Source organism: Phascolarctos cinereus, unplaced genomic scaffold, assembly GCF_003287225.1.
Source record: "Phascolarctos cinereus isolate Bilbo 61053 unplaced genomic scaffold, phaCin_HiC Scaffold_2;HRSCAF=192, whole genome shotgun sequence".
NCBI classification, from domain to species: Eukaryota; Metazoa; Chordata; class Mammalia; order Diprotodontia; family Phascolarctidae; genus Phascolarctos; species Phascolarctos cinereus.
This window is the reverse complement of record NW_027555625.1, coordinates 144,892,437-144,907,454: the sequence shown is the minus strand read 5'-3', so window position 1 is coordinate 144,907,454 and position 15,018 is coordinate 144,892,437. Positions and strand designations below refer to the sequence as shown.

Sequence of the window (15,018 nt, the reverse complement as noted above, 5' to 3'; positions counted from 1 at the left end):
CTAGTCAATGTCAGGGGTGGGGAGCATCTAAACCTGCCTCCTCCTGACTGCGCCCAGTGTTCTCTCCACTGCCCTAAAGTCCCCTCAGATTCCTGCCTCTTTACCCTTCGCGGGCTGCAGTGGTTGTCAGTGCTTCAGTTCTCCCTGTTGGTTGTTCTGATACATTGTCAGAGGTTCTTGGAGGACAAGGGCAGGAAGGGGAGGGGGGAGATTATGCCCAAACTGCAGCGACAGCAATTTTTTTAAACTCTTCCACATTCACTCTGTCAGTTCTGGCATTAGGAGCCAGTCACCTGCATCGTTTCACATTCTTTTAGACCATCTTCCATTCTAACCATAAAACATTGCTAAAGAGGGTGAAGATATCATGCTTCCAACACAGAGTATGCACAGACGTAGGTTTTAAATAGGCCCCATTAAATTTTTTGCAGTTTTAGTCCTGGGGGAAAAAATAACTTGTGATCTCCATAGATGAGCCAGCCTAGAATGGGGTAACCCAGGTGTTTGACGGGTCCTGTAAAACCCAGGCTTTGAGAGATTTCAGATGGGGAGCAGTGAGTGGAGGTATCAAGCTTGAGCTGGTAGCCTGTGATACGTTTCCCAAAATGGGGTGACTGACTTTGCTTTTAAGAAATTGGGAGAGTGGGGCAATTTCTTCTTCTTTTTTTGGTGAGGCAACTGGGGTTAAGTGACTTGTCCAGAGTCACACAGTTAGTAAGAGTTTAGTCTGTGGCCGGATTTGAATTCAGGTTCTCCTGACTCCAGGACTGGTGCTCTATCCACTGCACCACCTAGCTGCCCTCAGTAATTTCTTCTAATGCAACCTAACTGTAGTATCAATTGCTGCTCCTTTTAACAGGACCTTATTCCTTCTACTGGCTATCATATCTGCTTCCCCAAGCATTAGCTTGTTAGCCTTATAGTTTGCCACTGGCCACTGAAATTCAGATGATGCTCTTGGTGGCTGCGGTCATCCCATTCGCCATGTGGTAGCTGGTGAATTCTAGAGTTTGTAGTCAGTTTGGCCAGAGCCTGTGGCCTGCTGGAGCCCCAGGCAGTCTTGTGGACGGTAAAAAGCTTTGGTTTGTGGAAGCCCCAGCCTCACTGTTCAGTGTATGAGGCCTAGGCCAAGTCTGCTGGCTCTGACTATTCCTTTCCAGAGTGCCACGCTTACCTCAGAGTTCCCAAAGGTCAAGTCTTTGAGGTTAGGCTTTACACTACTATGGAGCCTGTGACCTCTTCTATCCTGGACTTTCCAGTCTGGATTTTTGCCCCTAATTTACTGTGCTTTCAGGTCAGTGACTTCCCTCCTGTGTTACCTGTTTCCTTGTTGGTGCACCAGGGGCTTGTAATTTCAACAATGTGAGCACTCCTTCCACCCAGGCAGATTGCAACATATCTGTAACTTACAGTCTAGAGCATTAGCTGCGTCTCAGAGAAATTAAAGAGAGACTAAGTACCTGATTTCCTCTCGAGGGCAGAAAAACGAGCAGATTTATCAGAGTCCTTGTGTGTACTTCTTATCAAGATTGTGCATTTATTTATTTCAAAGCAGCAAGGTGGTGCAGTGGATAGGGCATGAAACGTGGAATCAGGAGGACTTGAGTTAAAATCGTGCCGCAGACACTAGTTTTGGGACTCAGGGCAAGTCGCTTGACCTCTATCGGCCTCAGTTTCCCCATCAAGAAAATGGGGATAATAATAGTAGCACCTGCCTCTCAGGGTCATTGTGAGGCTAAAATGAGGTAATGCATATAAAGTGCTTTGTAAACCTTTAAGCGTTGTGTAAATACCAGCTATTGTAAGTGCTGTCCTAGTTCAATTTATTAATGTCCCTAGGTAAATGAGAGGATGTGTGAATCTCATGTAGCTTACATTTCTAAGAAGGAGCCCAAGCTAAGTCAGTATTTTCTTATACAAACAAACAAATATACATACATGTAGTTTAATCTTAAGGCTGGTGCTAAGCTAACAAATTATTTTTCACTTAACTATAAAGAGCACTGATTTATAATTTTTCTAATTATTTTCTCCCTTTTGTGTTCATTAGCACTGGTGTTATTTCAGTGGTAGAACAGAATTTCTAGGTAAGCAGGAGTTAAGTTCTCTGCCTGGGTCAGACTGAGCAAGAAGAGACTGGGTTCAGTGCTGCTGGTCACTTAAAGCTGCGTCCTTCTCTAAGCCTGAGAAGGCCCTCGACACGGGTGCCCTTGGACTCTCCCTTTCTGTGGACTTTGGTGTTTTCGCCATGGCTTGCTCCCCTAACCTTTGTTCTTGCTTTTTTTCCCCTTCTGTCAAATTTAGACATTAATTTCTGTTTTTGCGACCCTGCGTTGGTACATAACCTCAGGCTGATGTCTGTGTACCTTGTATTGACAATTGTTGTGTGCTTAGCTATAATGTAAATGGATATACATACATGTGTCATGACTGAATCCATCAAGTGGTCCTTGTCTCATGGCCCCACACTGTTGTAATTGACATTTAGTTTCCTGTTGTGTTACCAGAATCTTTTCCTTGAAAAGTGAACATTCAAAGTGAGTTGGTAGACCTGAGGTGAGCAAGTGAATAGTAGCCTTTTACTTTGTTTAGAGGCAAAGATCTTTACTGGGAAGATAACAAAATGGCTGGTGTGATAACGCTGCCTTTCCCAGTTCCTCCTTTGTTTTTTTCCTCACATCACTAATTCCTGGGCTTTGGCCATGACACACACACACACACACACACACACACACACACACTCTAGGGACATTTTGCTAATAGGTTAAAAGATAATGGTGCTCCATGCTTTTCAGTAACATAATACCTTGGGCCAAAGTATTGATGGATGTCATGGATTTTTTTTCTTTGCTTTTTTTTTAAAAAAAAGAATAATTCCTATTTCAGCTGATCATTTGAATATAAGAAGCAAGCAAATTAGATTGACATTCATCGTTAGTATTAGTTCATGTAAAAAGTAAAATATCCAAAGAAATGTAAGTATTTCAAATGAAAACAGCTTAGTTAAATAAGATAAGAATTCATCTTTTTTTCATAAAAGGGGGAAAGAAGAAAAGCTACTGAAGCATCTCCGTGACAATAAACATAACCTAGTGAAAGAGGTTTCATTCAGCTACTGCTACTGCTGAGTAATAGGCTGGAAAATCAGTGTGACCATTGAATCCCAAGATTTGTCATAATCCGTCCATGCCTGTTTGTCACCCGCATCCACTGTATGGCTGTGGCAGGTGCGGTGGAACATTAGCTGGCGTGTGTAAAGTGTGCTCCGGTTTGCCCCACAACAGCCCTGGGAGGTGGGTTTATACCTATTGCAGAGATGGAGAAACAGATAAAAACAGTCCAAGCTGGGATTTGGTTGCAGGTCTTGCCTGCCTCCAAATCCAAGACTTCATCCATTCCTATCACCCTGCTACCCTCCGGGATAATTCACAGCCCTCTTGGGGGACACATGATAGTAGATGTGCTGCATCTTTAAATTTTCTGCTATTTTTTTGCATTTGCGTAGGCGGATTGCCCCCTCAAATAGGACACGGATGTTCATCATAGCCAAGAGCACTGGGCCTGGAGTTTGAAAGACCTGAATTCAGATCCAGCCTCAGACAGTTACTAACTGTGATACAGGGCAAGTCACTAACCCCCCTCTGTAAGATGGGGATCCTAACAGCATTTACCTCCTGGGGATTGTCATGAGGATCATATGAGATCATATTTGTAAAGCACTTAGCATAGTGTCTGGCACATAATAGGGGCTTATGTAGATGTTTATTCCCTTTTCTTTTCCTTAGCTTCCTATGTTAGCCTATCTGTCTCTCTGTTGAGAAAGCTAGTCAATTCAGACGTGACTTATGTGATTCTTGAGGCCTTTCAAGGATCCATCACTTCTTTGGTGTGGGTACCCTCCCCATTGCTGTATATCACAACCCTACCATGATCTAGTTAACATCCTGTAGAATTGTTGTGGCTGAAAAATACATCCTTCTGCGGTCATTGAGGTGAAGAGCCCCTCTGGATTTAAGGAGGCTGGGCCTCGATGATACCATCCTTTGCTGAATGCATGCTCGAAGCCTTTCCCACTTGGTCGAGATTGTACTCAGCTATCATAGCCTTTGAGAACAGAACCCAGAGGTACCACTAGATGTGCCTTTGAAGGAGAACTAGAGCATAGGAGGTGCTTCCTATGAAAGGAAAACACTGAATTTGTTTCTGAGTCTTTTTCAGTTCTTACAGGTAAATCGGGGGACCCATCTAAAATTAGTGCCTTTTTTAAACCAAGAGCCCCACCCCCAAAATCACCAAATCTTTGGAATATAGAATAACATTAGAATTCATTTAGTCCATTTCCACTGCCCACTCTCATAGGCTTATAGATTTAGAGCTGGAAAGGATCTTAGGTCATCAGTTCCAACCCTTCCATTTTACAGATGAAGAAATGGAGACCCAGGCTAGGAAACTAATTTTGCCCAGGGTTCCACAGCTGGTTAGTGTTGGAGCCATGACAAGAACCCAGGTCTTTTAACATTTTTAGACAATCTTTCCACTTTAACAAAGTATGATATTCTTTCAATTTATAGGCCCCTGTATTAATTCCTTCATGTTTTAAGATATTAGTTTCCATTAACTCCTTTTTAAATATGTATATCATATCATTGAATCAAAACCTATCATAGAATTGTCTTGGGAAGCAAGCACAGGAATTGTCAGGAGTCTATGTCAGGAGATACAGCCTTGAATGCCAGTTTGGACATTAAGTCGCTCTGTGACCACAAATAAGTCATCAGACCTCTCTGCCTCTATAATGGGGACGGGTGTTGTTGAGGAATGTATTTTGTAAGCCTTAAAATGCAAATACCTAAGTGTGAATGGTGGTTGTTATTGGAAAGATGTTATAATGCTTTCCTTGCAGTTTACAAAGTGCTTTTATGTATATTAACTCGTTTTATCTTGACGACAACCTTGTGAGCTCACGTGTACTTAGTGCTTATGTGACTGCTTCCTGGACTTTTCATCCATGGCAGACAGGGCAGACATTCTTAGGCCCATTTTAACTAGGAGGAAATTGAGTAACTGGCCTAAGGTATGTGTTTGTTTTTAATCAGACTGTGACTCCACCAATAGAAGGAGCTCCTGATGAGGAGCTCCCTCCGCCAGTGCAGAGATATGCTGGCTCTGCCACATGGAGTCTTAGTGAGTTGCCTCACATCATGTTTCTAGTAAATGATTACCCTGGAACTAGAACTCAGGCCTTTCCCCTCTATTCCAGTGCCAGGGATCAGCTAGCTCTTAGCTTAGTTCCCCTTTTCACAACTCACTTCATTTCAAAGTGTTAAAACTATATCCCTAAAATCAGATGTTTCATAGCTGGGCTGCCATCTTTTCCATACTCTTCCATCTGGGGTAGTCCGCCTTCCATTTTAGCTCCCATCATAGCCATGGGGCCAGTGCTACCCAATTACACCGTTGTTACAATGGCTACCTTCATTAAAACTTTGGGAATTAATAGCCTAAAAGGGCCCCCCATTCAGGACAGGGGATCAGATGACCTCGGGCGGGAAGCCTTAAAAATATAGGATTGACTTGAGCAAGGAGTTAGGTTGGTAGATGAGGGAAGAGGAGCATGCTGGACTCGCAGCATCTTGCCTGTCTCTCTCTGGGCTTCTTACATCAACTAAGAATTTTACAAGCCATTGTTAAACTAAATAGCCTGACATTTCCTGGAAACTGTGTCCATCAATGATCCCAGAACCTCCTGGGAGAACTACTCATCCAAAGAGCTTTCTATGTGTAGCGGGGCATGCATTGGATGGCTTTTTGCCTGTGGTTAAACGTTGGCTATCCAGGAAGAGGATGCATGACTAAGAGACCAGCGGAGAGGGAAATGCTGGATGGATGAATTGTGTGCTTACTGTTGCTCTCATCTCAATGCTTGAGTTCCTTTTCTAGTTGAGGAAGGAATTGCAGGGGACCAGTGAAAAGACCCACAGCTCATTGTTAGCTTGAACTGGAGGGTTCTTATATAAGTCGCTAATGGGCCTGGAGCTGAACTCCTGGAAGGGGGCCTTCTCAAGAGGCAGGCGTGATGAGCACAGTCGATTTCCAAATCAGAAGTGAGCAACTGGATTTGGCCCCTTGGGGCAGTGACCTTGTTGGCTAGCAAAAATAATAATGATGATGGCTTGCATTTATAGAATGCTTTTTGGCTAGTGAGGATCAAATAAGGTGATGCTTTATAACTGTAAAGTGTCATAAAAACGTAAGCCATTTTCATCATTAGCCCGCAGAGTCAGCTTCTGCAGATTCTACTGCTAGATGAGTTAAGAAGAATGTTATCTTATGGACGAAGAAAGAAACTGAGGCTAGAGGCAGTGAACGGAGAGGCAGGAGAGACTCAGGTTCTAATCCTGGCTCTGATTTTTCTTAGCTGTATGGCCTGGGGCAAGTCACTTAGGCCCTCTGAAGCTGAGTTATGTAGTCTGTGGAATGGGGAGAATGATGCAGTACCTCCCTCATAAGATCTTTGAGGGGGAAGGAACTTGCGTAGGGAGCTCTGCTGAGGGACAGGTGCCTTCTCTACAGCTTATATTCCCAGCAAGTTATCCAGGGGACTGAGGGGCTGTGACTTGTGCAGGGTTACCCTGCCGGGATGTGTCAGAGGCGGACCTTCAACTCCCTGGAGTCCTGAGGCCAGCTGTCTACTGTACTGGCAGGTTGGGGAGCTGCCTCCCTTGGATCAGTGCCTACCGCGTGCCAGGCACTGTGCTGAGCTGTACTAATAAGTGACAGTCCCAGGATTCCAAGGCAGGATCTCTGATTCTGGGCCCAGGGTTCTCACTGCCTGCTCCTATGTGTTATATAACACAACGGACCGTGTCTGATAGCCTGTGTAGTAACGGAGATGTACACAGGGTGGGTTAAGTTGCATTTTAAGAAATCCTCAGATGGGGCATATGTGATTTAAACTGATACCTCTGATCTTTCTGCCTCTAGGTGACTTCCCGATGGACATTCCGATGCCCAGGGTGCCCCCAGGCATTGTCCCATGATGACTCACATTTCCACGAGCGGCACAAGTGTATCAACTTCTTTGTCAAGGTGTATGGCTACATGCCCCTGCTGTACACACAGTTTAGGGTGGACTCCGTGCTCTTCAAGACCCGCCTACCCCATGACAAGACCAAGTGTTTCAAGTTCATTTAGAGGCACTTCGGGATGTGGTGATGAGATCATGTGGAGGAAGGGAGATGGCACCTGCGGGCCGGAGGGTTAGGAAGCCTTGTGGACATCCACCAGCTGGGTGGTCCAGGCTGGCCACTGCTGAGGAAGGGGGCCAGCAAGAGTGGAAGGGAACATCTGCCTTCAGTCTTGATGCCAGCCCTGCCCAGGCACAGCAAATACTGGGCTGCTCCCTGCTAGAGCATTGGTCTAGAGATGCCAGGGTTCCACCAACAGGATATTCAGTAGCTTACACTAAGGACCATGGGGACTCGGGATAGTCACTGAGTACATTAGCCCAGGATGACTGGTTTGTGGTTTTTATAACAATGATAATAATAATGATGATAACTGTTATTATTATTTAAAAAGAAAGTGTTTCAGGTTTGCCTCCAAAGGCTTTTATATACATATATATATATACACATACATATATATGTATGTTTGCACACAGAAACAGAGACAGACAGACAGACACACACATATATATATATAGATCTGTCTTCGGGGACTGAATTTTTTGCCTGTCTCACTGCGTGAGAAGTTGCAGGCTTCAGAGACCTCCTCTTCTTCACTTGGATGGAGTTGGTTCCCAACCTCACAACTCTCCCCCCACCTCAGGCATCCTCCCTCATTTCCTAGGGATGTCTGTGTTGAAACAAGTTAGGGAATGGGGTTTTCCTCATCACAGCCCATGCCCGGGCCCATCCCCAGCGTCCCCTTCTCCTCCCTTTCTGCCTTCTAAGCCAAGACTGAACAGGGGGGAGCAGTAGCCTGCAGCCCGATTGAGCTGCCCTCCCAAACATCTCTCTCCTGCCTCAGCGTCTTGAACCTCTTATCATTTGCCTGTTGTCCGTTGCCTTCAGAATCACCTGCAGTCTTGTATTTTTGGATGAGAGAAAGGGAAAGCTGGTCGTTTCAGCTGCCAGGTGCATTTGGAGGGGTTTTAGGATGGCTCAATTAGCCTGAGTAGCAGGCCTCCTTTCAATACCCCGGCTGGCCGGGGCGTCCCACAGTGAGAAGTACAACTAATAACCCTGGTAAAATTGGTCTTCCTTTCCTTGAACAAATTGTTGATTATCTGGCCTTAGGGCACTTAATAATTTGCATTCTATAGACTCTGAAGGAGACCAAGCTGGTTCCAGGGCCCATGAAACTTGGAAGGAACTCTAAGAAGGAATAGGGAACATTCTGGATCAGTTTGAGATCCCAAGGGCTGCCTTATAAACTGACCTGACCTCCCTTCTCTCTTCCTCAGGTTTTCCAAAGTAGTGATGTAGACCCATATTACTACCACCAGCCCTCAAGTCCAGACCTGGGCTAAGCCTGAAATAAACCAGTCTGAGTGGGTTGGGAGCTGGGCACAATTTCTTAGGGACTCAACTTATTCTATCTAACGCTATATCCATATCTAAGCCACGTGGCCCATGGCAGCTGAACAGGAAGCTTGAATTTGGCTTAACCCTCCAGTCGTGCACATGCCTTAAACTAGTTCCCCAACCCCTGTCCCTTGTTTCCACTGAGTCCCTTCACCCCTGTCTATCTGTACTTGCTGTGACCTCCTGAAGTGTCTTCCTGAAACTGGGGCGCTTTCTTGCTCTATCTATTTCTCTTTCTTTTTCTCTCCATCTGCAGCCTCCCCCACACAGGCTTGAGCTACCTTAGTTTCAGGCGGCCCTTTTCAGAGGCAGCTGGGGACTAGTGCCTATCACCCCGACAGGGATGCTTCTACGATTTCAGTGCTTCCCTCCAAAGGTTCACCCCAGCACCTCTTGTCTTGCCTTTTCTATCTCAACAAAATCACATACAGACTTTGGGAGCGTATCTCGGCAGCCCAGCCAGGAGTGACGTCAGCTGCATAATCATTGTTCCGAACTCCCCAGTTGCTCTTCCCCTGATTTCTTACTTTAATCTTTGTAGCTATGGCCTTCCTTCCTTGGGAATGCCGGAGAGTGTGGCATTTTGAGTTGTGTGATATGTGGCTGCTACTTATTTTTTTACACGTGAGAGGCTTGTGCGTTGGTTTATAACAAGGAATAGTCCATTAGGTTTACCTTAGAGAGAGACATCCATTTTGACAGGTCACAAAATACCATACCTAGAATCCATGGGCAGCCCTAAGAGACCGAGGGCACAGTGGCTGCCATGAGAATTTTTGGTTTTGCCCTTTTTTGGGGGGGAGAGGAGGAGAGGATGGGGTAGAGGGGATAGGGGTAAGACAAGTCAGAGGGAAGCCAAGGATAGATGTCCAGATCCCAAAGGGTCCACTGAGCCTGAGGGGCTCTATGAATACAGTCCCATGTGCTAAGAAGAGAGAGCCTCTGCCTGAACTGACAAGAGGTCTACTCTGGCATCTTGGATTGTTTTGGACCCCAAAGAGTGATGTATCTCTTTGGAAAGAGAGGGCTTGAAGAAGTGTTTATTAGGATTAGAAACTCAGTGGCCCGGGTTTCATTTACTCCTGGGGAAATCCCAATATCATTTGCATCTACTCATGTATCCATCTTGCCTGAACAAAAGAGGCACCTGGACCTCTTCATGATTTGAATTTCCTTGGTTCTCCTGCTCAAGAAAGGGCACAGATTTGTCCTAACACCTGCCCTGTGCTACTGGGGCCTAGAAACACCCTCCGTATTTCATTGGCAAGTTTGCTTCTTCCCCCATATGAGTAGCCCAGCCTGGGCTGTGGTCATCCTTCCCACCCCCTGTGCCCCAAGTGCTCACAGTGCCATCCTGAGCTTTTATTTCTCCTTGTAGTGATTCTCCATCCTGTCTGCTCAGGACTTCATCCCACGGACGACTCACTGAGCCTCATACAGAGGAACGGTTTAGGAGGGTGCTGTGCTCCTTTTTCTGGTCTGACTCCCCATGACGTGGTACCACTGCTCAAGGAGCTGCTCCTGGTTTGAAATGACTCTTAAAGGGAGAGGGGAGACCCCTTTTCCACACATGCCCCTCCACAATCATGAGCACAATGATCCTATGTTGGATTTTGTAAGAGGACAAAATAAATGGAGAATTTAATTCAAGTAGCCTGGCAGTTGTATGATTTGCCTCAGAAGAGAAAAAAGCATGTCCCCCTTTTGGGGTCCACCACAAGATGCAAGTCCTGAGAAGACTAAGGAATGACTAAACCTAGGTCACTCATGGAGAGGAGAACTGGGGACAGGATCGCAAACTGTTGCCAACTTAGAACTAAAGCTATTATGGTTCAGCTTTAAAAACTTGTAGATCTCGCAGTGGGTAGCCATTAGGGAGGCTGGCAAAGTGGGCAAAGCAGCTGGGCTCATATCCACTTATGAGGCCAGGGTCATCTCTTCTGGACTGAGTGACCCCAGAAAAGCCCTTCTCTTCCTGGGGGTCTGTTTTACTCAGAAATAAGAGTTTGGGGGCACATTTAGAGAGACTGGTGTGTATGTGGAGACACAATGGTGTTCATTAAGGCCCACTTGACTTTTATTGATGTGGCCATGATGATGACAGCTGCATAAATGTGCTTATTTACATTGAGCTCCATTGTGTCTTTCCTGGTAATACCTGCATCCTATAATTCCTATGGGGGACACTGGAAGCCAGGCATCAAGGCAGAAGAAGCCTGAGCTAAAGTCACTGATGACGTGCTTGGGTTTACAGTTATTCGTGAAAGGGATTGGGGAAAAAAGCGGAGAATGAATAATAAGCATGGTACAGTGGAGAGTGGGATGGATTTGGAGTCAGAGGACTTGGGTTCAAATCATACCTCTTGCTACTTACCATGTATGATCTTCCTTTTACCTCTTGGACTCAGTTTCCTCATTTGTAAAATTAAGGGTTGAACTAAGATGGCCACTGACCTCCCATCCAGCTCTGAATATATGATCCTGTAATTCTCTGGACAGGGCCTTTTGAGGAAAACTTTCGACATTTCCCACCACCTTTATCCAGCAAGCATAGTCCTAGGATTAGGTTGGTTAATTCTTCCTCACTTCTTGGTCAAAAGCAGTGCCTCCTATACCTTTGGTCTAAGTCAATTTAAATGATAACAATGTTGAACAACTTAGGGCCAAGAGCAGATTTCTTGGGGTCCTCTGCTAGAAACCCTCCAACTTGACAGACACTTCACAAGTGTACAAACTGTGAGGAATAAACATGGTGACATTCTATTGCAAAGATTTAAATTTGACATGTTGTTTTGTCTTCATCTTTGAAGGGGACCAGTGACATCATGGGGTGATGACTTGCGCATGAATTGGATTTAAGTGAGACAGAGTTAGACAAAGTTGTCAGCCTCACTCCTTTCCTGAGTCATTGAGGTCCAGTGGCAAGACAAAAGTCAAGATGATGGCCTGGTGTGCAGGGAATGATGACCTTGGCATCTTCTATGCCTGACCAAGCTCTAAGCCCTCCATAGCACCTGTTTCAGCTGTCTTTGTGGCCATTGGAACAAATTGTTCTCATCCACCTGTTTCACTGGATTAGTCTTTACATGCTTGGGGTAGACACCTGTCTAACTCATTGAAGAGGCCTGTCAATTACCCTCAACCTGGATTAGCCTATCTGCCTCGACGGTTCTACTGGAGGGTGGCCGCTCCACATGCTACAACTTCTTGGAGTCACGGTGAGAGTTGGGTGCCAGGTGGACCCCAAAGGTAGATGAGCAGCCCTGAAAAGGGCTTGGCTACCCCCATACCAGAGGTGCTAGTCCTCCTTAAACACCACCATACACCCCAAATTTGAGACCACTGTTTGTAATAGTCAGTATGGGGAACAAGCATTTATTAAGTGCTATCATATAATATGACAGGGAAGGGGAAGGGAATAAGCATTTATGAAGCACCTACTATAGGCCAGGTCCTGTGCTAAGCACTTTACAAATATCTCATTTGATCCTTACAACAACTCTGCTATTGTTATCTGCATTTTACAGATAAGGAAACTGAGGCAGACAGGTTAAATGATGTGTTCAGGGTCACACAGCTAGGTTCTGAGGCCAGATTTAAACTCGTCTTCCCGACCGCAGGCCCAACACTCTATCCACTGCTCCACTTAACTGCGTGAGACTGACATGCTTTGCTGAAATCCAAGTATATGTCTGAACCATTGCACTTACCTACCAACCTCAGGGGATAGAGTGTTGGGCCTGGAGTCACGAAGACCTGAGTTCAAATCAGGCCTCAGACCCTTACTAGCTGTGTGACCCTGGGCAAGTCACTTAACCTTTATCTTAATTCACTTGAAAAAAAAAAAGGCAAACCACTCCAGTATCTTTGACAAGAAAACCCCGTGGACAGCACTGGTGTGCTATGGTCCGTAGGGTCACAAAGAGTCGGACGTGACTGAATGACTGTACAACAGCAGCACCAGTCTGATACCTGCATCTTAGAGTTCCTATGGCGGACACTGGAAAAAACAAATGAGGTTAGCCTGATGGGACAGACATAAGCTCTTCTCATCTTGGCCTTCAAGATGCCGGGATCACCACAGGTTAAGATGAGGCACCAGAACAGGACTTTGATTATATGGCTAGGACCGGGGATCATCCAATCCCTGCCTTTAATCAGGAGGATTTCAACAGTACTGACTCTCTTTGCATCAGTCGTGTGATATTGTCCTCACGGTCCTGTTTCACGCCTACCACATCTTTGTGAGACATGCTGCAACACTGCTCCTCCAGCTGGTTTTATTCCTTCTTGATTCCAGATAAGACCATTGACAGACCAGGATCCTTTTGGGTCCTAATGGTACAGTACAGTTTGTATGTCTGTGCTGGTTATAAATAGGATAATTTTTTAAAACAAACATCCCATTCCTGCTTTTGTGTAATGAAGGGAAGTCACCTTCATACAGTATGCTCGATGCCCAGGTACCTACCCTAAGCCTAGGGACCTATTTAAATACTCGGTCAGGTTCATCTCAAAAAAAAAAAAAAAAGGATGAATTTCAATAGGGCCAATTGCAAAATGATAAAAATGGTAGGTTTCTAGAAAATGGTTGACAAGATGTGGGAAAGCCTGATTACACAAAAGTATATAGAAGGCAAGGGGTTGTAGATGACCATAAGATAAATAGGCTATCGAGAAAATGCCATTTGTGTGCAGGGCAGGCAATCCTCTGGATCAGGTTATTCGCTTTCTGGTCGGGCAGTTCCCAATGAGTGGCCACATTACAACAACTCATTTTCTTCTGAGATCTACTGAATGTTCCTCTGCTGGTTCAAAGCAGAGTCTCTACAGTGAAATGATACTTCTTCCTCATAGTGATAAACCAGAATTCACTTTCCTTCAATTTGTATCATAACTAAGTAACATACATTTATCCCATAGTTACCCGACTAGTTCTAGAGATCAGGGCTTCCCATCATTACCTTTAAATTTGTCTTGTCAGGCAAATGCAAATTAGATGCAGGGAAATGAGACACAGAGGCCATCTTTATCCTGATTAAGTCTTTAGGAGGCTGTTTTCTTTTCAGTATTTCACAACTGTCCCTATTTCTGCCCCTACCAACAAAACTGTATCTGAATGGGGAAACCTTTTATGAATGAATGAATGAAAAAAACTATTAAGTGCAAGCTAAGTGTGGGGATACAGACAGAAACATAAGACAGTCCAAGCTCCCAAATTGTAATGAAAGAGACAATACATATGGAAGGTTTCGGCAGTGACTCAGATGGCAATGTCCTGGGGTCCCCAGGGCATGGCCACAAAGCAGATGGTGATGTCTCTTCTTTAACGTCTTTGCCACTGATAAAATCATATCAGTTTTTGATGCTGAATCATTTAACAGTGCCAAGGACTTGGGGGCAATAACTTTTTTCCTTGCCGGATCTTCATTAGCTTAGTTGCAGCATCTGCAGGAGCAGCTGCCAGGCTGCATCTCCACAGGAGCTGCTTCATAGGATGATGGCTTATAGGCTCTGTGCTGGAAGCACTGCTACATCCAACACTCTTGGGTTCAGGGTCCTTGGATGTCTCCACTGGGATCTGAGGGGAGATGGTGGTCAAGGAGGGGGTTAGTGTGGCCCGGCCCAGGGTGCCTTGTCAGTCTTGTGACTGGCAGTTAGTTGATAGCTGGGGAGTGGAGGGTGGCTGGCCCCTTTTCTGCAGGACTAGTGTCCTCCCATAACTATGGGAACTGAGCTGGTAGCAAGATCAGTGGTCGGGGGGGGGGCGGCGGTGTGCTACCACATGCATGGCTGTATGCTGCCAAGGTTCTAGTGCTTATCTGCCCACTTGTGGCATTTGGTGGTGATAAGGTGGGCCTCATCTCCACAGTGCTATCTCCCTTCAATGATGGCTGTAGGGGCTGGAATGGGGGACGCTGTTGTTTCCAAGGTTCTTGGATTCAGAGTCCTGGGCTGTCTCTGTCAGGGTCTGAGGGGAGATGGTGGTCATACAGCAATGTGACTTGCCTGGTACATGCTGCTTCCTATCTCTCAGGGTGGGTGATGAGACATATATGGGAAACTTCAAGCATGGATGAAGAAGTAATTCTGCTATTTCCATGCATTAGTTAAAACTCAGTTTTCAAAGAGTCAGTGAAGGAATGAACAAGGAAGTAAATGGAATAGAAAACAAGTTTTCTGAGGATAGCTTGAAGCAGGTAAGGGGCACCATTTGGAGTTTATGTCTTTAAGATTCACAAAGGGCTTTACATACATTATTCCAGTTGAATCTCACAACGGAACTGTGAGGTAGGTACCAGAGGTGGTATTATGCCCATTTGACAGATGAGGAAACCTACTCAGACTAAGCTCATAGTTAGTAAGCATTACAGGCAGTATTTGAATTTGTCTTCCTGACTCCCAGGCCAACATTCTATATACCAAACCA

At 45.4% G+C, this 15,018-nt stretch overlaps 1 protein-coding gene across 4 annotated transcripts in view; it reads left to right on the top strand.

The window, feature by feature from the left end:
* Window positions 1-10,238, top strand: part of EXTL3 (exostosin like glycosyltransferase 3) — a 144,242-nt gene extending 134,004 nt beyond the window's left edge. For all 4 annotated transcript variants that reach the window (XM_020988794.2, XM_020988784.2, XM_020988777.2 and 1 more), the window contains one exon: window positions 6,985-10,238. In XM_020988794.2, the coding sequence (XP_020844453.1) occupies window positions 6,985-7,194 (210 nt within the window). In that variant the 3' untranslated portion in view covers window positions 7,195-10,238. The remainder of the gene's footprint in view (window positions 1-6,984) is intronic.
* Window positions 10,239-15,018: the final 4,780 nt, after the last annotated feature.